This window comes from Vicugna pacos, chromosome X (genome assembly GCF_048564905.1).
Source record: "Vicugna pacos chromosome X, VicPac4, whole genome shotgun sequence".
Classification (NCBI taxonomy): Eukaryota; Metazoa; Chordata; class Mammalia; order Artiodactyla; family Camelidae; genus Vicugna; species Vicugna pacos.
The window spans coordinates 862,098-888,693 of record NC_133023.1 but is presented as its reverse complement, the minus strand read 5'-3'; the positions used below and the strand labels follow the sequence as shown (position 1 = coordinate 888,693).

Below are 26,596 nucleotides of genomic sequence, written 5' to 3'. Positions count from 1 at the left end.
GATGGACCTGGAGATGATCCTACTAAGTGAAGTTAAGTCAGACAAAGAAAGACAAATACCATATGATGTCACTTATATGTGGAATCTAAAAAATGATACAAGTGAACATATAAAACAGAAACTCACAGACACATAAACTATGGTTACCAATGGAGAAAGGAGGGAGGGATAAATTAGGAGTCTGGGATGAGCAGATACACACTACTGTATATAAAATAGATAAATAACAAGGTCCTACTGTACAGTGCAGGGAACTATGTTCAATGTCTTGTAATAACCTATATGATAAAGAACATGAAAAAAGGAATTTATATATATATGTGTAACTGAATCACTGTGCTGTACAACTGTAACTAACACAACATTGTAAATCAACCGTACTTCAATTTAAAAAAAAGAGAGAAAGAGAGATAAACACATCCCTCAGAGGCAGTCTGGTCCCTCTGGCCATGAAGCTCGCTGAAGCCCCGGTGTGACCACGTCCTGACCCTGCTCTCATTCCCTGGCACTGCGGGTATCTGGGGCTGGGCCATTCTCCGTGCTGGGGTGTCCTGTGCCCTGTGGGCTGTGGAGCTGCGTCCCTGGTCTCCACCCAGAGATGCCAGCAGCTCCCTCCAGTCCGCCGTGACTGCCTGAGACGGCTCCAGACACTGCCCGGTGTTTGTCCCAGCGGGACAAAGCCAGCCCAGCCGAGGAGCACTGGGTTCAGCATTTTCAAGGAATCGCAGCGGGTTTAAGGCGAGCAGGACTTTAGAGATGAGCCAGCCTCAGCTGGTAAACCGGAAGGGGGAAGGTCCAGAGAAGGAGGGCGGCCTGCCTGAGGTCAGGGTCCTGCTGAGTAGCAATTCCGGACCCCGAAGCCATGCCCCGCTCCCTGGCTTCCAAGGGCCACCCTGGCTTCAGCATCCCCTCTGGGTTCCCTGGCTGAGCTGCGGACGTTCAGAGAAATACCCAAACTGGCAGATGCAGCGTTTGCATCTCAAAGACAAGATGTGAGAGTCAGGGTGACCGTGGGTGGATGCTGGGGCCGGCGGCCCGGGGTGGGGCCAGGGTCCTCAGCCCCGTCCCTGCAGGACACTCAGGCCACCTCAGAGGACAGGAAGCCGCTCACTGCCGGCGTGAACGGGGCCCCACGGACTCGTGTTGATGCACCCCCCCCAGCGGGACCACCCAGTGCCACTCCCTCCAGGGTCCCAAGCACGCTGTTAGCAGGACGGGGTCTCCCAACATGAGAGGGGACATTCTGAAATGAGATGGTGTAGATTCTGACAACGTGTCAGCAGAGAACAAACCCGGTCCTCTGTTTCTCCCGTTTTCGATCTAATTTTAAAAGGTGTCATGCACACCCCCCAGATTCCCAAACAGTCTCTCCTGCTTCTGGGAAACACGCCCCATGCACAGACCACCCAGTGCAAAACGGAGGAGAGGTTCTTCTGGGCTTTTCCAAACTTAGAACTTGAGATGTGTGCAGCAGCGCGCGGTTTCCTTCAGTGGGAGTGGCCGGCGGTGGTGGCAGAAACAGGAAACCCCCAAACGGGCTACTTTAAACCACAGGCATCCACCCTCCCCAGCCCTGGAGGCCAGACGTCTGAGGTCAAGGTGTCCCAGGGCCGCGCTCCCTCCCGAGGCTCCAGGGGAGGGTCCCTCCTGCCCCTTCCAGCTTCTGGGGGCTCCAGGCGTCCGTCCCCGGGCTGGTGGCCGCCTCCCGCCCGTCTCCACGTGGCTTCTCCTCTGTGTCTCTGTCTCTACTGAGCTCACTGTCCTTGGATGCAGGGCCACCTCCTCCAGGAGGACCTCCTCTCAGGTCCTTCACGTCGTCACATAATTAAAACGAAACGAAATAGGACGGAAGCAAACAGAAAGAAGTGAAAGGAAAGGAAAGAAGATAAAATGCACACGGTCGCTGGCCGCCAGCGGAAACCCCGCGTCACCCGCCCTCCGGGCACAAAGACGAGACAGGAGGCGTCACGGAGACCACCTCTTTATTGCAACGTTTTGCGCCCCTGCAGGGAGTCACTTCCGGGCCAAGACGGCGTCGTAGGTGCCCCCGGTCCGCCTGCACTGGACGCGGGGGAAGCCGGCGGGCGCCAGGAGCGCGCGGTACTGCGCGGCCGTCCTCTCCCGGCCCTCCGTCTGCACCAGCATGTTGAGGGAGTAGAGCTGCGTGGTCAGCGGCCCCCGCCCGTCTGCGTCCAGGAGGCTCTCGATGACCAGGACGCCGCCGCCTGCCACACGGAGAGCTGGGGCATGAGCGAGGGTCCCCCAAGACTGAGGACCCGCTGCTCCTCCCGGCTCCCCCCTCCCAGCCCCCAGCCCGGGCATCCTCCCTCGTCGGCTGCATGGCGGGCCCGAAGCTGCGGACCCTCGGTCGCTTTCAGCCCCAGCACACGAGGGTGGCCCTGAGACGCTGGACAGGTCTGCACGAGAGACCGGACGTGTGTGTCTGTGTGTGTGCATATGTGTGTGCAAAGACACCCCCTCTCCTGGCCACACGGGGTCTAAGCCAGCGGCGGCGTGGGAGTCACCAGCGTCATTGCCACGGACGACCAGCCCCCCGGGAGACACAGGTGGGTGCGAGTCTCCTCCACCTGGACCCTAGGAGGGAGCGGCTGACTCGTCTCGAAGACAAGGCTTCACAAATGCCTGGGCGGTGGGCTGGGAGGAGCGACTTGACGGTCCTTTCCAGATTTCAAGCAATGCATAAAATGTTTCACGTATTCCACACAAACATGGGACGTGCTGAGCGCGCCTGGGGGCGAGCAGGGAGCACGGCGGTGTGGACAAGGTCAGGTCCCGCCCCTGCAGCTGCTACAGCCGCTCTGCTGGAGCAATGCCCCCCTTTGGTGACTTGACTGCCTCATGTGGTTTTAATTCTGACTCCGCACACCCTGGGCATCTACAGCCGTGGTGGAGATGCGGTTAAAGACGGGACGCACACGTAAAGAACAAAGATGCTGAAGACAGCAGAGCAAGGGGCACAGGCCATGCCCTGAACTGCCTCAAGCGCCGGCTGTATATGCCGCAGACGGCCGGTCAAAAGTCTCGTAAAGAGAGGGTGTCAAGATGTCCTAAACCTCTCAAACGCCAGCATGAAACAGAGGACACAGGACGGCATGGACGAAGTGTCCGGCTTTCCAGACTGGGGAGGGGCGGGGTAGGGCAGAAGGGCCTCCACCCCTGAAGTGCAGCGCTGGAAACGCAGGCCTGAAGCCAGCACGCGCCCTGGCTGTCTTTCTCGGCGCTTCCGGCGCCGTTTGGAAACAAAGCCACAAGGAGACTGAACACGGCGCGCCCTCTAAAAGCGCAGACAGCATCCCGTCGGTTAGGAAGGTGACCTTTATATAAGCTCCAATCCGTTCTATTAGGTGCTCGATTCTCAAGGAAAACATAATCCAATAAGCATGACTTGAAAAAAAGGGCTTCATTGCCAATTACCAAGTCATGGGTCCTTCGCCACAATGAGCCCCAAGTCTAGGCGAGTCCCCCAGGGGCCAAACCAAGACCCGCGCACTATGTGCCCTGACTGGCGAAGGTGTGGACGCAGCGCAGCTCCCGGCCTCGGGAGCAGACACGGGGTTGCTCACAGACAGAGCGCCGCGGAGCAGGGCCAGTGAGGACCGTCCCGTCAGATGTGGGCAGCGCTCCTGGCTATGGGGTCCGGGGAAGAAGGGCATGTGGATGGTGGTACACAGAGCACGTACCATCCGGGTGTGCCCTGCAGATCCGTGTACGCATGGGTATGTGCACAGACGCACGTATCCACACGCATACAGTCATGCAGGGTCCCATACGTGTATACTTGATCTCTGAGGAGCGAGCACCTAATAAAACAGACCGGAACGCACATAGAAATCACATTCATAACCTTCTCGGGATAAACACACACACACACATCCCCATATATTCACATGTGTACACACACGTGCATAAACACATGCACACATACATATCGACACCTGTCCACTCGTGTGTATGTGTCCATAAACAACCCCCACATATTTATGTCTGTGCACACATGTGCATAAACACACATGCACGTTCATACTCATACTCATGTGTACATATATGTGTATAAACACACGTATACACATGCAAACACACACACATGCATGGTGTCCATTACACACACACATACACACATACATAGACCTGCATGTCCGTGTCACATGCAGATACGTGTGCATGTGCACGGTCACACGTTAACTATGCATACACACACGTTCATGTACAATGCACACATCTATGCATACATACACCCACGTGTACATGCACATTCATACATGCCCGAGCACATCTGTACACATATACAAATGCACATGCATATGCATACATGCACACCTGTGTACGTGCACACACTTCATACACACACACACGGATCCCTACATCCACATGTACAAACGTAGACACTTTTGCCTGCATGCATACCCATAACGCACATGTACACATGTATACCTACGCATGTGTGCATATATCCGCGTGCATACGTGTACAGACACACATGCATATACATGCACACACATCCATATAGATGCTTGCACACATGTATGCAGACGTGTGCAGATCCACGTGTCTGTGTACAGTGCACGTACATGTGTGCACACACACGCATCCATGACCCCTGCATGTATGTGTACCTGCGTGTGCAGATGCATGTATGCCCACGTGCATGTGTGCATGCATATTTGCACGCACGTGTGCATGTGTGTGTGTATAACACTCTAACACATGTGTACACATCTGTAATATGTACACAGATCCCCCCACAGATACATCCCTGTGCACATACACACACACACGACTGCATCCGTACACGCACGACATGCACACACAGGTGCACAGACATCTATGCACTTGTTTTCACCAAACCGGCACAGGCAGACCCCCATCACGAAACAGCTCACTTCCAAGAGCCAGAGACAAGCAGGTTTGCGGGGATTGGAGTTCAGGCCAGACCTCCCTGCAGATACCTCTGTACGCAGCGCTGGGTTCCCGAATTGTGCAAGAGTCCTACCCACTTAGAAACAAAAACAGAAGAGAGAAAAGGCAAGCTCTGAAGCCCTGCGAGCGAACCCAAGGCCTCGAGCTGGGCTGGGACTCGCGTGGGGGACACCCCTGGGCAGCACGCTTCCTGCGACCTCGGCGAAGCCAGGCTGTGGGACACGCGAGACTGAACAGTGCAGGGAGGCCACCACGGCCCCCGGCAGCTTCACCGTGTGTCCAAGCCTGGGTGCGCTGCTTTGCAATGCCGTCACGGACGCTTCAGGGTGAGACAGACAAGGGACACTGAGGGCGTTCGCAGCCAAGCATCCCGCTGTGGGACAACATGCAGACTCCTGAATGGTGAGCAGCAGGGCCCCGTCCTGTCGGCTGGACTGGAAGTGTAATGGGGCACCGTCCCTGTCACACACAGAGGCTGTGGCCAGGTCCTCATGGAACACCAGGATGGGAGACCTCACAGGACAGCCGGGGCTCTGTCCCCGTCACACACAGAGGCTGTGCCCAGGTCCTCGTGGAACACCAGGATGGGGGACCTCACAGGACAGCTGGGGCTCTGTCCCCATTACACACAGAGGCTGTGCCCAGGTCCTCCTGGGCCACCAGGATGGAAGGACCTTACAGGATAGCCGGGCCTCTGTCCCTATCACACACAGAGGCTGTGCCCAGGTCCTCGTGGACCACCAGGGTGGGGGACCTCACAGGACAGCCGGGAACTGTCCCCATCACACACAGAGGCCGTGCCCAGGTCCTCCTGGACCACCAGGATGGAGGGGCCTCACACGCACGTCACCACGTGGCCCCACCACCTACCTGCCTTGCAGGCGTGATGGATTCTCGCCAGCAGCTGAGAGCACTTCTCGTCGCCCCAGTCGTGCAGGACCCTGGCCAGGATGTAGAGGTCCGCGTGGGGAAGGGGGTCTTTGAAGAAATCTCCTGCAACACAGGGCGGTGCCCGGGGGTCAGCCTGCAACCCCGCCCCACTTGACGCCCCCTCCCCCTGGCATGGAAAGGCCACCAGATCCTCCAGCTGCTGACCTACAGCCTCAACCTCAACCAAAGAAATGAGGTCTGGGAAGTGGTTTTAATTTAATTTAATTTAATTTCCTAAGCTCCCTGTGCCAACAGTCGGCTCCTGCGGGACCCGGACGTACGCCATGGGTGTCAGGAGGCCCCTGGCGATCGGTTAGCAGCTCCTGTGCGATGAGCCAAACTGGACCAACTGTCCACACACGTTTTCTTGACTGAACAGAAATGCCCAAGACAGACCCCTACCCACAGGCGGTGGCACACGCTCAACTCTCGCACCATTTTTCCCACGAAAACCGCCGGCGTGGGGAGGGACCTTGGGTGGCCCTGGGTGGGCCCGCGTTCACTCGGCTGGCTCTGAAATGCACAGCAACTGGCGCGCGCATCCTGCATGGCACCTAGGCTGCTCCCCGCGTCCCCTCCTTGCGCGGAGCGCCCCGGGAACCACGGGCGCCGGGGAGGTAGGCCAGGGGAAACGAGAGCCCTCCAAATGGATTTTCCTCCCCTCAGTGAGGAGAGACAGGGTCCTTCTCCGAAAACTGCGGCCCCAGGGCCAAGTTCGGCTGGGCGTCTGTTCGCCTGCAGCCTTCGATGGAGGGAAGTCGGATCCAGGAACGAGGGTCCACACCCCTCTGTCCCCTCTGGTGACCGACCGCAGACACCAAACCTCAGCGATCAGGCAGCTCACAGCAGCCTGCCATTTGCCTTAATCGCCCCAACCTCCGAGGTCTGCTCCTTCACCGCATTTTCCAGACGGGCCACGGGAGTAAGACTGGCCGTGAGTCTCCAAGAAGCAGAGACCGTCTCCCCAGCGGTGAGATGAGGCGAAGATCAGGCTGAAGCTCTTCCTCCGTGCACAAAATATAAGGGGCCCCAAAACTTGGTCATTGGGATTCAGAATATTTTTTAAAAAATTTCCGGAGGCGGGGCAGGTAATTAGATTTATTCATTAATTAACTTTTTCGATGGAGGCACCTGGAATTGAACCCAGCACCTTGTGTACGCTAAGCGTGTGCTGTACCCTTGAGGTACCCCTCACCCTACGGTATTTTAATGCAATCATTTTTAAAAAATCAACATTAACTATGTCCTCCAAAAAAAAATTTGTGATGGTGAGAATTTTAAATAAAACCTGTACTCAGCCCTTCAAGGGCACAATCCGGCACACCTGGGCCACCCGGAGCTCAGCCTCTCGGAACCAGAGCAGGTCACAAGGAGGTGGTCCCGCCAACATCTGGGGACTGCCGACCCCACATTCAAGCTCAGACTCAGCGGTGGCGGCCTGTCCCATGAGACGCCGTGAACTTGGGGGTGATTTTTTTTTAAAGAAAAGATAGCGAATTCGTAGCACATTTGAGTGGGCAGAAATGGTGTTTTCCTTCCGAGCGAGCAAAGAAAAAAAAAAAACCCACCAAAGGCCGGTTTCCTCTGTAAACTGGAAGACACAGCACCTGCAGGGCAGAAGGTAGCCCGTCCCGGGGAGACACACCCCGTGTTTCCGTGGCCAGAGGGGGTCCCTTCTGGCTCCCGGCAAAGCCGCCGTGGTCTCTGACGCCTGAAAGCTGAGAATCTTCTCAGTCTTCTTAGTCGGTTGTTGTCCCCTCATCTTGCTGTCAACCCACTTCATTTATGGTCATTGATAAGTGACTTGGATTCAGACACCTGCAGGGGAGTCCTGGGGCGGCCGAAGGAATTGGCCACAAATCGGGGGCTTAAAACCACAGATATCCATCCTCCCCTGTCCTGGAGACCAGACATCTGAGGTCAAGGTGTCCCAGGGCCGCACTCCCTCTGGAGGCTCCAGGGGAGGGTCCCTCCTGCCCCTTCCAGCTTCTGGGGGCTCCAGGCGTCCATCCCTGGGCTGGTGGCTGCCTCCTTCCCTTCTCGGCCTCCGTCTCCACGTGGCGTCTCCTCTGTGTCTGTGTCTCTCCTCTTCTGTCTCTTCTGAGGTCACTGTCACTGGATGCAGGGCCACCTCCTCCAGGAGGACCTCCTCTCAGGCCCTTCACGTCATCACGTCTGCAAAGACCCTGTTTCCATGTAAATTCTAATTCATGAGCTCTGAGTGGACGTTAATTTTCAGGGGACACTACTGAGTGCCATACAACACTCAGGAATTAGCTGCAAGAAAACAGCGTGCCTTGCCACAGGTTTGCATCCATCATGAGTAAGCTGAGGGCAGGCGTTTGGAGGGTGGGGGAAGTCACGCGGACCGTCCACTCCCGGCCTCTCCCAAGCCCCCCACCACCACTGCCTCGGGCTCCCCGCGGACACAGCGCATGGAAACCCACCTTCACGGAAGCTGATCCGTTCCTCGCCCGCGAAGGAGAAGTGCTTCTCCGCCATCTGTACCACCTCCGGGATGTCGAAGACGGTGACGTGACACGCGGGGTACAGAGCCACACACTCCTTGGCCAGAGCCCCAGAACAGCCTGCGGGTGGACACAGGATGTGCGCTTGGGGGGGTGCCCCACTCTGGTCTTCATGCCTGCACCGTCCGTGTGCCCCTGAAGTAAGGCCAGGGCGTCTTCCTGGCTGGACGGGCCCGTACGCCCGTCTTCCACACACGCTCTGAGCTGCCTGTGTCGTCCTGGGCCAGGGCGTCTGTCCCCGCCAAGGGCAGACAACAGCCAAGCAGAGGCTGGAGCGAGATACGCATGAAGGACATCTCCAGGGAACGCCCCGATGAGAAATCAGGGGGAGCGTTCCCACTGCCACCGGCGTGCACGCCCTGGGGCTTGTGTCTCGTGTTTTCGTCCCCAGTGGCTCCTTGATCTCTTGCTTTGAGTGACCACTAACGCTGGCGGAGCTTGAGAAACACGCCCCTTCCTCACCAGGGATGGTTTCCTGACCCCCCATCCCTACCGAACAGTGGATGCGGCATTCCGTGCCTCTGCTGTGGGAGCGAGAGGGTTTGCCAAAAACAGACTGTGCTGTAGCGGGCATTTCTACGTCAGAGGAGCCCCACCCGGTAAGACAGGGGGCAGGAGGACCACCCGCCGTGCCCGCCTTTGCCCTACGATTCGCCCCAGGCCTGGCGTCTAACCTGCAGACCTGGCTACCCACCCTTCTCATCCCCATTGGCGACAGAACACAAGGTTCCCAAGCGAAGGGTGGTGGCAAACGTGCCCCCCACAGGACCCCAGAACACGCGCCCGATCCCTGCAGGCTCGCACGGTCTTCTGCCTCCACCAGGAAGGCAGCGTGACAAGGCTGTGCTGTCGGAGTTTCATCAGATCCTCCCCCTCCACCTCCTCGGGGAGTTCTGGCCTCTGTCCACACGGAGACCCGCCTCTCTGCCCCACACCCTCGCCCTTGGGGCCACTGCTCGCCGGCTACGCTGGGGAACTAGAGCCAGGACGGCCGTCGGGTGTGCAAGAAAGGCTTTCTCCACGGTCCTGCATGGGTTTCCCATCTCCTTCCGTCATCAGCTCTCGGGGAGCCGGCACAACCAGGGTTCTCCTCCTGCTCTGCTGGTGGGAGCGTAAACGCGTGCAGCCACTACGGAGGACAGTGTGGCGGTGCCTTAAAAACTAAAAGCGGACTTACCACATGACCCAGCAATCCGTCTCCTGAGCGTATATTGGGAGAAAACTCCAATATATAAAGATACACTCACCCCAGTGTTCACAGCAGCACTATTTACAGCAGCCAAGACATGGAAGCAACCTAAATGTCCATCAACAGTTGATAAAGAAGCTGCGGTATATTTATACAATGGAATACTACACACCCATGAAAAAGGAAATAAAGCCGTTTGTAGCAACATGGTTGGACTGATGATCATACTAAGTGAAGTAAGTCAGACAAAGAAAGACAAATACTGTAGTATCAATTATATGTGGAATCTAAAAAAAAAGATGTGAATAAACTTATTTACAAAACAGAAACAGATTCACAGACACAGAAAACAAATGTATGGTTGCCAGGCGAGAAAGGAGATAGGAGGGATAAATTAGGAGTTTGACATTAGCAGATACAAACTACTATATATGAAACAGATAAACAACGAGGTCGTACTGAGCAGCACAGGGAACTATAGTCAATATGTTATAATAACCTATAATGAAAAAGGACCTAAAAAAATCACGTTACTGAATCACTCAGCTGCACATTTGCAACCGACACAGGCTTGTAAATCAGCTCGACTTCAACAATAAAAAAAAAAAAAAAACAAGGGTTCACAGGCTTGAATCCAAGCACAGCCCCAACACCGGGGGCGGACACTCACCACCGAGGTCACAGATGAGCGGAAAGGGGGACAGGTCGAAGGCGGCCAGCACGCTGCCCCCGCACACGCTCCACACCTCCTGCAGACCCCGCATGAACAGCAGCTGCTCGGCTTCCGACCTGGCCCGTGAGAGAACGCCCGTAAGAACCACATCACCCCCGGGGCGGGCCCCGCGAGCAGCGACCCAACCCGGGGAGCCCCGGGCCCAGCAACCACCAGCCAACCACGCAGGCCTGCGTGTAAGCCTTGCGTCTGCGGGTTGGAGTCTGCGCTGCTGGAGTTGGCGGGGCTCGGGGTGTCCCCGGGCCAGCCGCCCACACACGCCCAGCTCCAGGAGACCACGAGCACGGCAGGAAGGGATCACCTGTCTCTGGAAACCACGGAAAAGGGGGTCTCGCCCCTTTCCACCGTCAGACGAGCTCTGATGCTCTCGAATCAGGGAAATTCAGACAGTGTCCCCCACCCCACGGGGCAGAAGGAGCATCTGCCCTGCTTTGCAAGTCCGGGAGGGAGTCCACCCACGATGGGGCGAGGGCTCCAGGCGGTGGGGACTCAGGGGGATGGGGAAGAGATGGTGGGAGCAGGAGGGGTCTGGGAAGGGGGTGGAGGTGAGAAGGAGGCAACGATGCTGGGTGCCTGGGGGTCCTCTGGACTCCCTGTCTTCTCTGTCCGCTCTCGGAGTCTGCTGTGTGGGTTTGGTGTCGGTGTAGGAAGACGGGGAGGGGAGGGGAGGGCAGGGCACGTCGAGGGGAGGGGAGGGGTGGGGAGGGCACCGGCTCCTCTCAGGACCACCAGCTCTCTGCATCCTTCCTCCGTTTCCCACCACACCCTCCGGGCAGCTACAAACCCGGCACCTAGTCCTCAGGGCATCACCATCTGAGAATTCTTACACCAGAGCTGCATGCAAAGCATGAGCCCCGTGTCTTTGCACAGAAAACAAACAGACAGACAGACGTATTCCCTGAGTAACTGCAGCCACAGGAAAAAGGGTGCCTCATTTTCCTACCGAAAAACAAAGATGAAAATATTGGCATCGATGCAAGAAATGGATCCAGACAAACATCAGAGCTGCCGAATCTGGGGATTTTTTTTTTTTTTAAGAAATGATAAATGAACTATCAACTTTCAGCTCTCTTCTGTTTGGCTCTGTTTGGCCCCATTTCTGCAGCCCTGAGTTGTAGAACCAAGCAGGGCGCCCCCCAGAGCCGGCGCTTGGCGTCACCTGTAGATGGCGGTGAAGAGCTGCTCCGCGGGGGCGCCGAAGGCCTTCAGGTACTGGTTCCTCCCTTCTCTGAAAATGGGGGGGGGGGGGAGGCGGTCACTGGGATGCTGAGAGGCGACTGCCCAGAATGCACACAGGTAGCCCCAGACCCCCCACCCACCCATGGCACGCAGGGAACCTCCTTCGGGAACCCAGCACACTCCGGAACTCTGATCCCGCGTGCTCTATGCGAGGTGCACGTTCGGGGCCGCAGGCTCCCCGATGTGAGCGGAGAAGCCATGGAGGGGCCGTCTAAGGAGAGCGGTCCCCTGGCGTCTGGGCAGTTGGAACCTTCTTGCCGCTGGAGAGCCAGCTGGCCCGCCCCCTCCTCCGGGGCGGCCAGGGTGAAAGATTTCTGGGTCCTCCTGCCCCACCTCAGCCAGCTCCCCGGATGCCCAGGTGAGCTGCCCATCTGTGACGTGTCCCCTCCCATCCTGGCAGCCCCGAAATCAACCCCCTCTCCTTTCACGGATAATTGATGAGCCAGCCTTTGGTCACGTGAGGCACCCTGTCCGCCCGACATTCAGGAGACGGCGGTGGAAAGGCCACTAGAGCAGGAATTCTAAACCAACATGAGGCAGCCTCGTACGGAAGCACAGGGCACAGGTGAGCAGCGGAGGGTCACTCTCCTTCGCTCCAGAGCTGGCTTCCTTTTTGCACGAGGGACGAGACGGTGAGGTTTTGTTCCTGTCCTCTTGGGCACCTTTCACCCGGTGCTTGCTTGAGCTCCCCCAGTTTCTAAATTTTTATTTTGGGGCGGAGGTATTTGGTCTATTTCTCTATTATTTATTTAATGGAGGGACTGGGGATTGAACCCCAGGCTTCGTGAGTGCCAAGCACACGCCCTACCACTGAGATTTACCCTAACGGCCTCCCAACTTCTTTTTTTTAACTGAATGCGTTTCAACCTCAAACACGGGAGACCACTGTTAAAATCTACATGTCCTGTTTCTTGAGGGTTTTTGGGGGTGGTTATGTTTATATATTCATTTTTTTTTTGATGGAAGGACTGGGGATTGAACCCAGCACCTCGTGCATGCTAAGCACACGCTCTACCCCTGAGCTAGACCCTCCCCCCGACAGCCTGCTTCTTGGAAAACACACACCTCCGAAGCTGTGGCAGCCGTGGCCCAGCGTTGCCGCGTGGACGCGGCGGTGGGAGCTCACGGGAGGCTGGCCCTTTATACGGGCGTTCAGTGTCCACTTCGCCTCTGTCCCCACCGTGCCCTCTTGGCTGCTTGTGACACGAGGCCCCTGACGCCTTGGTCTCCTGCAAAGACGTGCCGAGAGTCCCCGGGACTCCAAGCTTCAGGCCCGTCCCTCATGCACTTGACGCCCCAGCCCCGGGGGATCCCCCGCCTGCAGCTCTGCCCCGGGGCCGCCCGGTGACACTCAGAACCACATCCTTCTGAAATCAGTGGTAGAGCTTGGCCCTGAGACTTCCACAGCTAATGAGCTACCGTCGGCTCAAGATGGGGCTCAAGGTGAAACACCTCAGAAAGAGAACGCGCAGGTGGGGAGGGTGCAGCTCAGCGGTAGGCGGTGTGCGTAGCAGTCACGAGGTCCTGGGTTCCCTCCCCAGTCCCTCCATTAAAAATAAATAAATAAAAATGTAATTATCTCCATGCTTCAAAAAAAAATTTAAAAAATAAAAGAAAATGTAGAGCCGCGGTTGTCAGTGGGAGGCAATTCCGTCCTCCCAGGGAACACAGGGCAACATCTGGACACTTTTCCGGTTGTCACCACTGGAGAAGGGGAGCTCCTGGCATGTGGCGGGTGGAGACCAGGGACGCAGCTCCACGCCCCACGGGGCACAGGACGCCCCCACCCCATCAGAGGGTCCTCCAGCCCTGGGGCCGGTCTTGTGGGCTGGGAACCCGTGTGCACAAAAGCCACCGCAGTGACATCAGCCTGTGAGGTTTGCCACCCTCTGTTCTGGACCACCTCCCCCTCCCCTCGGAGACCCCAGAAACACAGGGGTTCTCATCACGGCATCATTTGAGGAATCCCGTCGGTCACCCCCAGGCGACTTGAGACACCTGCTCTGCATTTCCAAACCGAGCAATGCCGTGTCTGGTTCTCTGGCAAAGCCCGCCTTTCGTCTCCCCGGGGACGCCCCGAAAGCAGCCCCCACGCAGCCCTGGGGACTCGGTGATGCCACACCCACCTCACAGCCCCGGCCAGGTGGCCCCAGCATGCGTAGGTCGTCCTGGCCATGTACAGCACCATGTTCTGCTGGGACCTGGGGCCGGTCCTGGCCAGGTAGGTGCTGGCGAGCTCCGTGTTCCCATAGACAGCTGCAAACAAACAGAAAGGACAGAGAAAAGACACGAGCCAGGCGTCAAGCCATTGCCGACGTGCACTGCACAAAATCCCTCTGTGTGGCTGGCCCCTAGTCCCGGCTGGTGGGCACCTGGCACACCTGTCAGCTTCAACTTTGGCAGATGGTGTGGGAGATCTTGTGGAGCAGGTGGAAATGTTTATTGCAGTCTGTGGATTTTTAGTAACTGGTTTAACACTCAACAAATGGGGGCAACACCCCGACTCGTGAAAAGGAAACAAAGACTGGGGAGGGACGGGGGGCTTTCTGGCCGAGCTCAGCTACGCGGCAGGTGGCCCGGCCGGGTGAAGGACACAGTCTTCACGACAACGTGCGGGCGGCCGTGCAGCCCCCAGGCTGCAGAGGACACTGTGCTCTCTGGGCGCACCCTCAGCTGGGCTCCGAGCTACCCCGAGCCTCTGCCCCGCCAACCCAGGGAGGCCTTGTCCCGATCAGGGGGTGGGTCTGGGCAGCTCAGGGCCGCATGTCCAGAGCGCCTCTCTGGTGTCCGAGCCTGCGTCCTCCTCTCCTCTCCTGGGGACCCAGCCGTGGTGCCTGGGACCCCACCGCGGTCCTGTTCCCTCTTAGCGCAGGAGCACGCGTGCCCTGCTCGCCAAGAGTAACGTTCGAGCCTCTCATCATCTCCGCACAGTCCATCACACCTGACGGATGCTGCGGGTCTCTTATGTGGACCCCACGGCAGAGCTGGAACAGGCTCTCTGCCCACCTGGCCTCCAAGCCGAGCACCCGAGCGCCTCCTGCCTGCTCACCTGCCCACCTCCTCACCGGCCTGGGCTGGGTGTCGGCAGGAACCCCAGGCCCCCCGACCCCCTGGTGTTTCCCACCGTCCCCAGCCCGCATCCTGCACAGGTGCCCCCTGGCCGAGGTCAGCACGGGGTGCATGTCCGGACACGGCAGTACCAGCAGGGGAAGGGGGTGCGGGGTGGTCTGCAAAGGCTGTTCACGCGCTGTGCCTGCTGCCGGTGGCTCTGGCCGCCGTGCACCGTGACACCTACTTGGTTTCCAAGCCAGGCTATCTGAGCACCGGCCACGCCCCAGCGATGTCTTCCTGTTCAAGGTAACCCATTCCCCCCTCTTTGCACCCCAGAAATCCAACGGGGACACAAGTCCTTGCGGCAAACAGAAGGCCCACCCCTCGCGCCTCCCACCGGCCCGGCACCCACTCCTGGAGCCCTGGCCCACCGCCCATTTGGTCAGTAAAGTTTTATCAGCACCCTGGCCCCACCAGCTAGTTGATCAATAAAGGTTTATTGGAACTCAGCCCCACCCATTTGTTTCCATGCTGTCTCCGGCTGCCTGGATGCTCCAAGGGCAGAGATGCGAGGCGGCGGCGGCCTGGGCCGCGGGGCCGGCCCACAGCCCTGATAGCCCTGAGCCTCTGGCCCTTCACAGAAAAGGACGTGCCTCGTGTGCCTATTTTAAACACCTTCTTCGAAACAGGAAGGACACTTACCTTCTCCTCGCCTCACGTCCACGTGAAGCAGCTTCAGGGACACACAGGCGTCCAGCAGTTGCTCTGTCCCACGGGGGCTGCTGGCCAGGCGTGCGGCCACCTCCGCCGACGCCAGGGGCCCCGGGGCCTCGGCCAGAAGGTCGAACACTCCCAGCTCACAGGCGGCGAACAGCACCTCGGGGCGGGGGCAGAAACCAAAGCAGCTTTGATCCTGTTCGGAGCCACACACGCCACGGGGTGGGCGGTGGGGGTGAGTTCAGAAATGCCGCGGAAAACAGGACGGTGGTTCCTCAAAACACTAAGCGCGGAAGAGCCGTAGGATCCAGACATCCTGCTGCGGGGTGCGGACCCCCAAAGGCTGGAGCAAGCAGCGCTCACAGCAGCCCAAAGGGGGACGCCACCCACGTGTCCACCGATGGAGGGGTGGGTGGACGGACAAAATCTAGCGTAAACGCAATGCACCGTAGCATCCAGTCTTAGAAAGGGAGGGAGGTTCGACACAGGCGACAACATGGACGGACCCTGAACACAGGTGCTCAGAGAGAGAAGCAGACACAGGACACAGGGTGTGAATCCAGTTACAGGAAACGCCCAGAACCGGCCAATCCACAGACACAGCAGGCGGATTCGGGGTTGTCCGGGGCTGGGGGAGCGGGATGGACTGACGGCTCACGGGAGAAGGGTGCAGATTCATAAGGATTAGGAGGGTGGGGGCCGGGGCCTGGGGGGAGGCAGAGGGGGAGCGAGTGCCTCATGGGGACAGAGTCTCAGTTTGGGAAGATGGACACGTTCTGGCGATGATGGTGGGGACGCTGCACAACAGTGGGAATGAATTTGATGCCTCTGACATGGGCACTTAAAAACGGTTTAGATGTTCAATTTTACAGTGTCTGCTTTAACGCAATAAAATTTTTTTTAATATTTTTTAATGATGCTTCCACCTTGCACCCAGGAAGCAACTGCTCCTGCTCTGTTACGTGCTGAACCAGAATGCTGCCCCATCCCGCAGGGACTGGATGGGCTGGTCCTCAGGGAGGGTGGGGACCAGGGTGTAGTGGGGGCTGCCCCTGGAGACGCAGGGTCCCACAGGGCCATTCACCGGCGGGCCGGCGGGGAGCAAAGATGAGGGAGGCTGTCTGTCTCTCAGGGTCAACAGGGGTCACCCTTGGGAAAAGGGATTTGGAGAATGGGGGACAGAGAGCGCCTTCCGCATTTTCATTCCGAGCCCTTCCCTATGCATTTTGATTTTCCAAACAAGGAAATACCTATATTACTTTTTTTTAAAAAAGATGTCAGCGGTGTTCCCTACACAGTGGTGTTTGAATCTGAAGACCGGTTGGTTATTTTTTCTTCTCCTTCTCTGTCTAAAGAAGTCAATAGGTCACGCCTTCAAATAACACAGAAAAGATTATTAAAAAAAAAATCGCTAATGCAGTTGTCCCCTGGCACACTCAGTTTTGGGTGGGTGCCAAGGCCGCCGCACGGATGTTGGCTGTGAGAGGTGGGTCACAGACGACTTCCCACGGGGACACACGTCAGAAAAAGACCTGCCTCTTTTTTAACGAGGGAAGCTCTCAAAATGCATGTCGGGGAGGGAAGCATCAAGCTATTGTATTAACTCTGAATTCTTTGATGATGGTTCTGTTAAATTTGTTTTAATGGAGGCACCGGGGACTGAACCCAGGACCTCATGCATGCAAGGCACACACTCCACCTCTGAGCTACAGCCTCCCCCTAAGATACTATTAATTCTTACTCTATGAAGGCAGCCAAACTTCTGACATGTGGGGCTGCAGGACTCTGATGGGGGGCGTCCTGTGCACAGCGGGGTGTGGAGCTGCGTCTCTGGTCTCCGCCCGCCACATGCCAGGACCTCCCGCAGTTGTGACAACCACAAACGTCCCCAGACTTTGCCAAGTGCCCCCTGGGGGCGCAGTCCCTGTGCGAGAACCACTACATGAAATTAAAATTCCATCAGCTCTTACTCTGGGAAGGTTGCCTTCACTCTTGTTAACATTGTATCCAATCCTGTTGTGTTGATGTTGCATTCACCCTTATTCTGTTAAGATTGTATCAACTCTTGTTAAGGTCCCACTCATTCGTATTGTATTAAGGTTGCATTCAGTTCTATCCTATTAAGACGGCATTAGCTCTTGTCCTAGAGCTGGATTAAGTCTAATTCTATCAAAGTTGTAACCCCTGGGGGAGGCGGGCTGTCGCTTAGGGGCAGAGCGCGTGCTTAGCCTGCATGAGGTCCTGGGTTCAATCCCCAGTTACCTCCATTAAAAAAATTAAAAGAAAATAAAGAAAGAAACCTAATTACCACCCGCACCTAAAAAAAAAAAACAAACCCAAAAACAAAAGAAGTAAAAAAAGCTGTAATCACTCTTGCTCGACTGAGATGTTATTAACACTCATCCTATTAAAAGTTGTATTCGGGTTGTTTTCTTTTTAATGAAGACTTTATTAGCTCTCGTGCTATTAAGATTGTATTCAATTGTGCGCTACTACGATTGCATTAGTGTTTATTCCGCTAACATTGTGTCTATTCCCGTCCTGTGAAGTCGGCGTTAACTCTCACCCTGTTCTGGTTGTGTGAGCCCCTGGGTTCAGGTCAGTTCCATTCCACCTATAAGGAACCTTTGTGGACCCTTACTCTGTAAGGTTGCATGACATCTTATTCTTCTAATGTTGGATTAACTCTGGTTCTACTGACATCGTATTAAGTCTTGTTCTATTAAGGTTGTATTAAGTTTTCATTCTAACGTTGGATTAACTCTGGTTCTACTGACATTGTATTGAGTCTTGTTCTATTAAGGTAATTAAGTTTTATTCCAGCAAGACGGCATTGGCTCTTGCTCTGCTGAACTGGTGACAGCCCAATGCTATGGAATCCCATGGACCAGAGTGACTTTCCTCCCAAGACTTACATGCCCACGAATGCCCCCGTGAGCGAGCAGCCCCGCCGGCTGGGGGCAGGCTGGCAGCACGGCGAGGTTGAACAAGGGAAAGGCACCAGGTCACGCCATTGTTTGTAGAAGGAGCCCCTTTTCCTTTTCTCAGTGGGGCTAAAACTGACAACCGTCATCCTTGGAGGGAGGTTCTCCGGAGAGGAATCCAGGGCTCCCCACCCTTGGAGGGGGAAGACATCTCACTTCCGTTTTCAGTCGCCTCTCCCTGAATCTGAGCACCCCCTCGGAGGATGGAGTCAGCACAGACCACGCACGAGCTCAGAACCCGTGGCGACGTGCCCAGAGGCCACCATGTCATCACGTGTCGTGAAAGCTGCCGCAGAGAACGTGAGACACCACCACGCTCCTCCGTGCTGGCGGGTTTGGATCCACCACCAGCTGCAGACACCCCTAACCCCCAATCCCACCCCTGGTCATGCTGCCACGGAGCCTCACCCACCACCTACTGACGGACGTGCATCTCTCGGCCCCAAGGGTGTTCAGCCACCCTGTGGCGAAGCTGTGTGTTCTCAGAATTGCAGGTTCGCTCCATAAAGCCTGGAGGAACCCCGTCCTCCCACCAGAGAAGCCCAGCCACGGATCCTTTTCTTCCACCTGCCTCTGAACACCTTATTTTTTTTTAATATATATTTTTATAATTGTATTTTATAATATATTTTATAATATATTTTTGTATTTTGTATATTTTATAATTGTATGTATTTTATCTGTATTGTATTATATACATAGTATTGTATACAATTGTATGCAATTGCATACAATATATATATTATACAATATTGTGTTATATATAGTATGCAATACATGTATATTTTGCATTTTATAATATATTTTTATAATTGAAGTATAGTTGATGTACAATATTATATGTCACAATGTGTTACATCACTATACAATATAGTGACGCACAAGTTTTAAAGGTTTTCCTCCATGTATAGTTATTGTAAAAGCTTGGCTCTGTTCCCCGTGTTGCACCGCACATCCTTGTAGCTCATTTTACACCTGATGATTTGTACCTCTTAATCCTCCATCTCCACCTTGTCCCTCCCCTCCCCGTCTCCCCACGGGGCACCACCAGCTCCTTCTCTACGTCGGTGAGTCTGTTTCTTTTCTGTTATCTCCACCCCTTCCTTTCAGATTCCGCATCTAAGTGACACCTCACAGTATTTGTCTTTCTCTGTCTGACTCATTTGCCTCAGCATAACGGCCGCCAAGTCCATCCACGCTGTGCCCCAGAAACGAACCCAACATTTTAAATCAACCCCACTTCAGTTACAAAGCAAACCACCAAACCACCCATTTACAATTGGGGCAGAAGCGCTGAACAGTCGTTTTTTTCCAGAAGAGGAAGCGCGGACGGCCAACAGGAACACGAAAAGCTGCTCAGCATCGCTAACATCAGGGGAAACTCAGATCAAAACCACGACGAGGCAGCACCTCACACCCGTCGGCATGGCCACCGCCAAAGGACACTCAAACAACAAACGCCCCGAACAGCTTTGTACCCGGCGAGGCTCAGCCCACCCCAGGCACAGGATCGAGTCTATCCCCAACGGCGCCGGCGTGCGACTGAGCCGAGACCTCCACCCACCGCTCATCACCTCATTCAACAGACCGGGCAATGGTGAGTCTCTGAAAGATAAAACCAGACTCCAATTGCCTCCACTTTGAATTTTTTTACTTTATTACATTTTTGTTTGATTTTTTTTTTTTTGCGGGGTAGGGGAGAGAATTTGGATTATTTATTTTTTTAATGGAGGCACTGGGGATCGAACCCGAGACCCTGCGCACACCAGGCACGCGCTCTACTCCTGAGCTGCAACCACCCCCTTTGCCTCCCCTTTACTTATTGAAGCAAAATTCAAGCAGTGTGAGAATCACCTTTAACCATTTTCGACTAAAGAACGTGGGGCCTTTAGCAAACTCACAGTGTTGTGCAACCAGCCACCTCTGTCTGCGTCCAGAACATTCTCATCGCCCGCCCGAAGGAGACCCCGTCCCCGTGAGCCGTCACCCCCATCCCCCAGCCCCTGGCACCAGGAACCCACTTTCTGTGTCTGTGGGTTTGCGCGTCCTGGGCGTTTCCTGTAGACGGACTCACACACCGTGTGTCCTGTGCCTGCCACTGTCACTGCGCACACAATCTACTCGCCCACGGGAAGGGGTGACACGCTGATTCTGCTACGTTGTGGGTGAACCTTCCACACCCGTCTGGATTTTAAATTTTAGTGTGGAACAGACAAGAACTCCTACGTTACTCTACTGCTATGTGATTTTATTTTTTTTTAAAGCATATTCAATACCCTGTGGTCACCTGTCATGAAAAAGAATATGAAAAGGAATTATATGTATGTGTATGCATGAGCGACACCCAATGCTGCACACCACGCATGGACACAACATTGTAACGGACTAGACTTCAATGAAAATAAATACATAAAATGTATTATGTTTAAAAAGACACAAATGAACTTATTCACAAAACAGAAACAGACTTACAGACACAGAGAATGAACTTATAATCACCGGGGGTGGGGGCCAGGGGTGGGAAGAGACACACTGGGAGTTTGAGATCTGCAGATACTAACTACTATATACAAAACAGATAAACAAGTTTATACCGTACAGCACAGGGAACTCCGTTCAATATCTTGTATAAACTAATAATGAAAAAGAATATGAACAGGAATCTATCCGTGTGCGTGACTGACACACGACGCTGTGCACCAGAAACTGACACACGTTGTAAACTGACTAGACTTCAATTGAAAAAAACAAAGAACTGTTTCCAATACGTCGATACATGTGTTTCAGTGACCATCACCTCATTTGTCTTCGTACCTATTTCAGGCTAAGCACTTAAGAACTTCATTCTGAGACACGGTCCATGGTACCAGCAGACGCCCCAGAAAGGCCCCGGCGGCCAGCCTTCTGCGCATACACTCGGCTGTAGTTCCAGAACACTCGCATACCCCCAAGCGAGGCCCCGTCCCCATTAGGCACTCAAGCCCCGCTCCGCCTCCCCAGCTCCCTGCAATGGACCCCGAGCCGGGGGACTGCCGCCCTACCTGGGACACCATGAAGCCGTTGCAGTGCTCCGTGAGGAGACGGTAGGCCTGGTCCTCCGGGGAACCCATCTTCCTCCACGCCGGCCTGGCTTTGAGGACCCCCCGGCTGTCCCAGCTTCGGGGACCACGGGTCTATAAGGAAGATGCTGGGGGGGGGGGGGTGCCGGCCAAGGGCTCAGCGCTGCCGTCAGAAGCTCCTTGCTGGAGGCCCGGGAATGAGCTCAAGTCAGGTCACCCTAGAAAATTCCGTAAGCCTCATTAAAGGGATGACAAATCTTGTGGGTCCCACCTGGGTTTCAGCTCAGCCTTCTGTCCCTGATGAGCACACAGCCCTGAAACAGCCTGTACCCCCAGCCCCACGCCCTGCCCCCCTTCCACCACCAGCTGTGGACGGATCCAACTCCAAAGTGCCCACCAGTCCCCAGCGCCGATGACGCAGCTGATGGCCTGAAGCCTCCGTGCCCCTTCCTGCGCGGACACAGCGGGCGTATTAATTTTCTACAGTGGCCTTAGCAAATGAACCACAAACTGAGAGGCTTAAAACCGCAGACGTCCATCCTCCCCGAGTGCTGGAGACCAGACATCTGAGACCAAGGTGCGTGAGACCAAGAAGGGGCCGACATGAGTGAAGGACAGACAGCTTTACAGAGAAGCAATGAAAAATTCGGGGATTAAAACAAAAAAAATTGCCACGGAAACTTCCCCTCAATCTTATTTATCCATTCATCTATTGATGCACACGTAGGTTATGGCAAGATATTGAACACAGTGGTCGGAAATTGACACATTGTAACTGACGGTGCCTCAATTTAAAAAAAAAAAATAACACATGCAGAAGAGGAGCCATCCACGGATGGGAGACTGAACATTTTGGAAAAATAGGGCTGTGGGCAGAGTCGTCGAGACACTGAGATCTTTCCTCCAGGAGGACGGAGCGTCTGGGCATCTGGTGCATTTGCGTGATTAAAACACAAGCAGCCGTGCTGAGCCTAAACGCCCCCCCGCCCCCGCGGCTGCAGGCTCTGTCCGGGGTCTTCAGTTAAGGCGATTACTTTAGTAATGAAGTGGGGTGTTGAGAAGGACCAGGGCGCTCTCAGAGACGGAAGCATAACCTTTGAAATTCAAGGTCGCTGCTCGGACTCAGGCTTTCAGAAGCAGGAGGGACTCGGAGCCGGTGACGGTCCCACCCCGTCCGGCGTCCGGCTGTTTGCTAGATCAGCATCAGACCCCCGGCCCCTCCCTGGATGGTCCCCATTCCTTGCCAGAAGAAGACAGACGGCATTCCGACCGCAGGGAGTTCTCACTGGCCAGAAAAGAATTTACGTTGACAAGCGTTCTTTTAAAAACGAGCCTGGCTTGTGCGTTTAAGACCAAAAATGTAATTAATTCTGAAACTAAATGGTGGTGATGGTTGCTGTCCTAAAAAACCCACTGAATTGTACACTTTAAGAAGGTGGATTTTATGGTATGTGGACTATATACCTGGCTTTGCTTTTTAGGACTATTTTTATTATGACAGCTCTGGGTTTGCAGGAAATTTTAAATGGAAAACAGATTTAGCAAGACCTCCAGCCTTCACAAAGGCATTGCCCCCCCAGTAAGGCTGTGTTTAAGGAATAAAGCACACAGGTATACAGAGAAGGGATGTTGGGCTCGGCTGCAGACCTCACCGACACAGCAAACACTGCCGGAGTGAGTCACGCGAATTTTTTCCTTTCCCCATGACCATTACGCTAGACTGTAGTCTGTCACCTGTGCAGCAGCTTTATGTCTTAAAAAAACAAAACAAAACAATGCAGCTACTACAATTAAAAACACTTCATGCTAAAAACAAACAAACAAACAAAAAACAAAAAAAAAAAAACCCCAAAAAACTAGCCATTCTCTGAGCCTTCAGTGAATCCTGGTCCTAATGTCAAAATCATAGGTACTGTAACAAGTAGAGTAATAATTTAGAAGTTGTAGAGACATGCTGAGAATCTCCCCAACGTGATTCAGAGACACCAAGGGAGCAAATGCTGTTGGAAAAATGGCACTGACAGCTGTGCTTGAGGCAGGGTGGCCCCACACCTTCCACTGGGGTGGGGGTGGGGGGACAACTGACCTCTGCAAAGAGCAATACAACACGGTCCGCCCGTACGTGGACACTTAGGAAGGTCTGGAACAGGAAACTGGCCCCAGGTAACGGCACACACAGGCTGCCTCAAAATGCAAAGTCTGCCACTCCGTGCAGTGGGGCTCCCCAACCCCGGGCTCTGTCTCCTGGGGTCCGCACCCCACCCCCATCAGGACCTAAGACACACGGGTGCAGGGCAGACGAGACTCAGGATGCTCCCCTGCTTCTGAGCAACAGGAAGCCGGGAAGTAGCACCCCGTCTTGTTACAAACGACCGCTGGTGTGTGAGGAAAGCTCTCACGTAGACCTGAGCACCCGGGAACACCGCCTCTGAGGGATGCTTTCCTGCCTGCCCGGCAATAGTAAGCGGGCTTTACCTGACGGGGACAGAAGCACCCCCGCTCCCGGACACAAAATCCCAAACCCTGGCCCCCAGCACGGCTCCCGCTGCAGGAAGGCAGCTCCCCCAGGTTTGTCTGCTGAGTGGACGGCATGTCTGTGAGAAGGTCTGAGGAAGGCCGGGGGGGGGGGGCGGTGGCTGCAGGAAGTGGGGTCCTCTGATACGTGGGCCATGGGGACATCTGGCTCCCCAGAGGGCCACCCTGACGTGAGCCACACAGCTCTGTCCTCGGGATCCACGACGGGATTGAAGGAAACACAGAAGGAATGGGAAGATTTACGTGGCACAATCCTCAACTCTGAGTGCATGTGGGGACCGCCTGGGCGAGGGGCGGTTCACAGACCTCCACCTGGGCTGGCGCAGACCCCCCGAGGTAGGAAGTCAGGCCTTGGGATTTTTAAATGCTCCCGGGGTGACTGACATGCCAGGAAAATACAGCATCACGGATTCAACATTATCTAGTCATTCGGTGAGAAATGGCTACATCAACCACAAAATACATGTTAGAACAAGAAGAATCAACATTGTAGACTCTGAAATTGGGCTGTTACACGGAAACGGTGTGGCTCAAGTGGCAGAGGGCTTGCTTAGCACGCACGAGGTCCTGGGTTCAATCCCCAGGACCTCCTCCAAATGTAAATAAATAAATCTAATTACCCCGCCGGCCAAAAAAAAATAATAATTAAATTGAGATGTTGCATGGGGTTGAGTGCTCCCCTAAATTTCCTGGAACCTCAGGGTCTCTGCAGACGGGATGATGTGATGGACCTGAGAGGAGATCCTCCTGGAGGAGGTGGCCCTGCATCCAAGGACAGTGACCTCAGAAGAGACAGAAGAGGAGAGACACAGAGGAGAAGCTACGTGGAGATGGAGGCAGAGACGGGAGGGAGGCGGCCACCAGCCCAGGGATGGACGCCTGGAGCCCCCAGAAGCTGGAAGAGGCAGGAGGGACCCTCCCCTGGAGCCTCGGGAGGGAGCACGGCCCTGGGACACCTTGACCTCAGACGTCTGGTCTCCAGAGCCCCCAGTTTGTGGCCATTTGTCACCCCCGCCCCCAGGAAACCAACACAGATTTCTTACCAGTAATGTGACTCACAGCTGATGGTGGATGGCACGGCTCCCTTCTCCCGGGTGCTCCTGATCGCTGTGTCAGATGCAGGTCCGAGGCTGAGGAAACACTGAGGTTGGTGTAAGGAAAACGGGTGAGCAGGATGGGCCCCGCCTGGGTCTGAGCCACGTGGACCTGAGCCAAGAGAGGGTGGCAGGGAGGGGGCCCACGCCATCCTCAGCTTCTCCCAGAGTCAGATGCCCAGATGTCTGGGGAGACGTCACATAGTCCAGTCCCTGAACCAAACAAGCTTCTAAACCTTCTCAAAGAGCAAGGCATACAGGGGAATGAGACCAATAACCCCCTCCGCAGAACCTAGGAAAAGGGAAATTAAGGAAAAAGCCAGAACACGACATCCTTGGGGTTTTTATTCGGGGGGAACGAATGTAACATAACGAACGTGGTTATTACGCACGTAACATAAAGCTGACCATTTTAACCATTTAAAGTGAAGAACTCAGGAGCACTCAGGACATTCACAGAGTTGGGCAGCCTTCATCTGTGCTTCTGAAACATTCTCATCCCCCCAGAAGGAGAGCCCGCCCCCCTGGGCAGTCACTCCCACTCCCCCAGCCCCTGGCACCACTAACCCACTTCCTGCGTCTCTGGATTTGCCTGTTCGGGGCGTTTCCTGTAAGTGGAATCACACACCGTCTGTCCTTCTGTGTCGGCTTCTCTCACGGACCATCCCGTGTTCAAGTCCACCCACGCTGCAGCCTGTGTCAGAGCTTCACTCCTTTTCCTGGCTGAGTAATATTCTCCCATGTGCATGGATCTCATTTTATTTTTCCATCCATCCGTCCATCCATCCATCCTCCATGCACTTGGGCACACTCCTGGCCATTGTAAATGCTGTTGTTATAATCAATCCTGGACAAGTGTTTTTGATTCCTTGGGGTGTACACTTCGGAGTGAGATGACTGCACCCTGTGCGCGTTCTAGGTTTAACTTTTTGAGGAGCTGCTAAACCCTTTCCCAAGGATCCAATTTCTCCACATCCTTGTCCACACTTACTAAGATTGCCACTCTAGGGTTTTCTTTTTCAACTGAGCAACTTTTGGTTTCATCTGTTGGGAGTCTGGGGTGGCAGGATGATTTAATCTGCCGCCCTTAAGCAAGATGGAAGGCGACTGCAGAAGGCTTCAGTGAGGACATACTTGGCGCTCGCCTGGTGCCAGTTACCTCCAGCTGCTCTAACAGCTCAGACTGGAGGGCGGACCTCTGAGATCTCGGCAGGGGTAGATTTAGTGTCCGGTGAGGACTCGCTTCCTGGCTCCTAGCTGCACATCTCACTGTGTCCTGACGTGAGGGAAGGGGCAGGGAGCCCTGTGGAGTCTCTTTAAAAGGACACTCTGGGGGGAGGGTATAGCTCAGGGGTAGAGTGTGTGCTTAACATGCATGGGGTCCTGGGTTCAATCCCCAGTCCCTCCATTAAAATAAATAAACCTAATTACCTACCCCCTTGCAAAATTTTTTTCTTAAAAATGAAAGGACACTCATCCCATTCATGAGCTGATCGGCTCCCAGAGCGCCCCCTGCCTTCCTAATACCATCAACTTGGGGGTTAGGGCTTCAATCTAGGAATGAGGGCAGAGGGCAGGGTGGGGCACAAACATTCACTC

The 26,596-nt window shown here is 54.9% G+C and overlaps 1 protein-coding gene across 1 annotated transcript; it reads right to left on the bottom strand.

The window, feature by feature from the left end:
* Positions 1–1,979: 1,979 nt before the first annotated feature.
* Positions 1,980–25,037, bottom strand: ASMT (acetylserotonin O-methyltransferase). The gene is made up of 9 exons (XM_006210170.3): positions 24,947–25,037; positions 21,351–21,586; positions 15,311–15,485; positions 13,684–13,813; positions 11,478–11,546; positions 10,256–10,374; positions 8,316–8,456; positions 5,809–5,931; positions 1,980–2,225 (listed from the first exon to the last, which is right to left on the bottom strand). Exons 2-9 carry the CDS (start codon positions 21,417–21,419, stop codon positions 2,014–2,016), a joined length of 1,038 nt encoding a protein of 345 aa, XP_006210232.2. The 5' UTR covers positions 21,420–21,586; positions 24,947–25,037; the 3' UTR covers positions 1,980–2,013.
* Between the last annotated feature and the right edge of the window lie 1,559 nt (positions 25,038–26,596).

What these genes read in the sequence shown, in the direction of transcription:
- ASMT (XM_006210170.3), bottom strand. Translation starts at nt 21,419, where the DNA reads ATGGGTTCCCCGGAGGACCAGGCCTACCGTCTCCTCACGGAGCACTGC. An exon ending in GGACGTGAGGCGAGGAGAAG is followed by an intron (nt 13,814 to 15,310) that starts GTAAGTGTCCTT and finishes GTTTGTTTGCAG; the next exon opens with CTGTCTATGGGAACACGGAG. An exon ending in CACCTGGCCGGGGCTGTGAG is followed by an intron (nt 11,547 to 13,683) that starts GTGGGTGTGGCA and finishes CCCCATTTTCAG; the next exon opens with AGAAGGGAGGAACCAGTACC.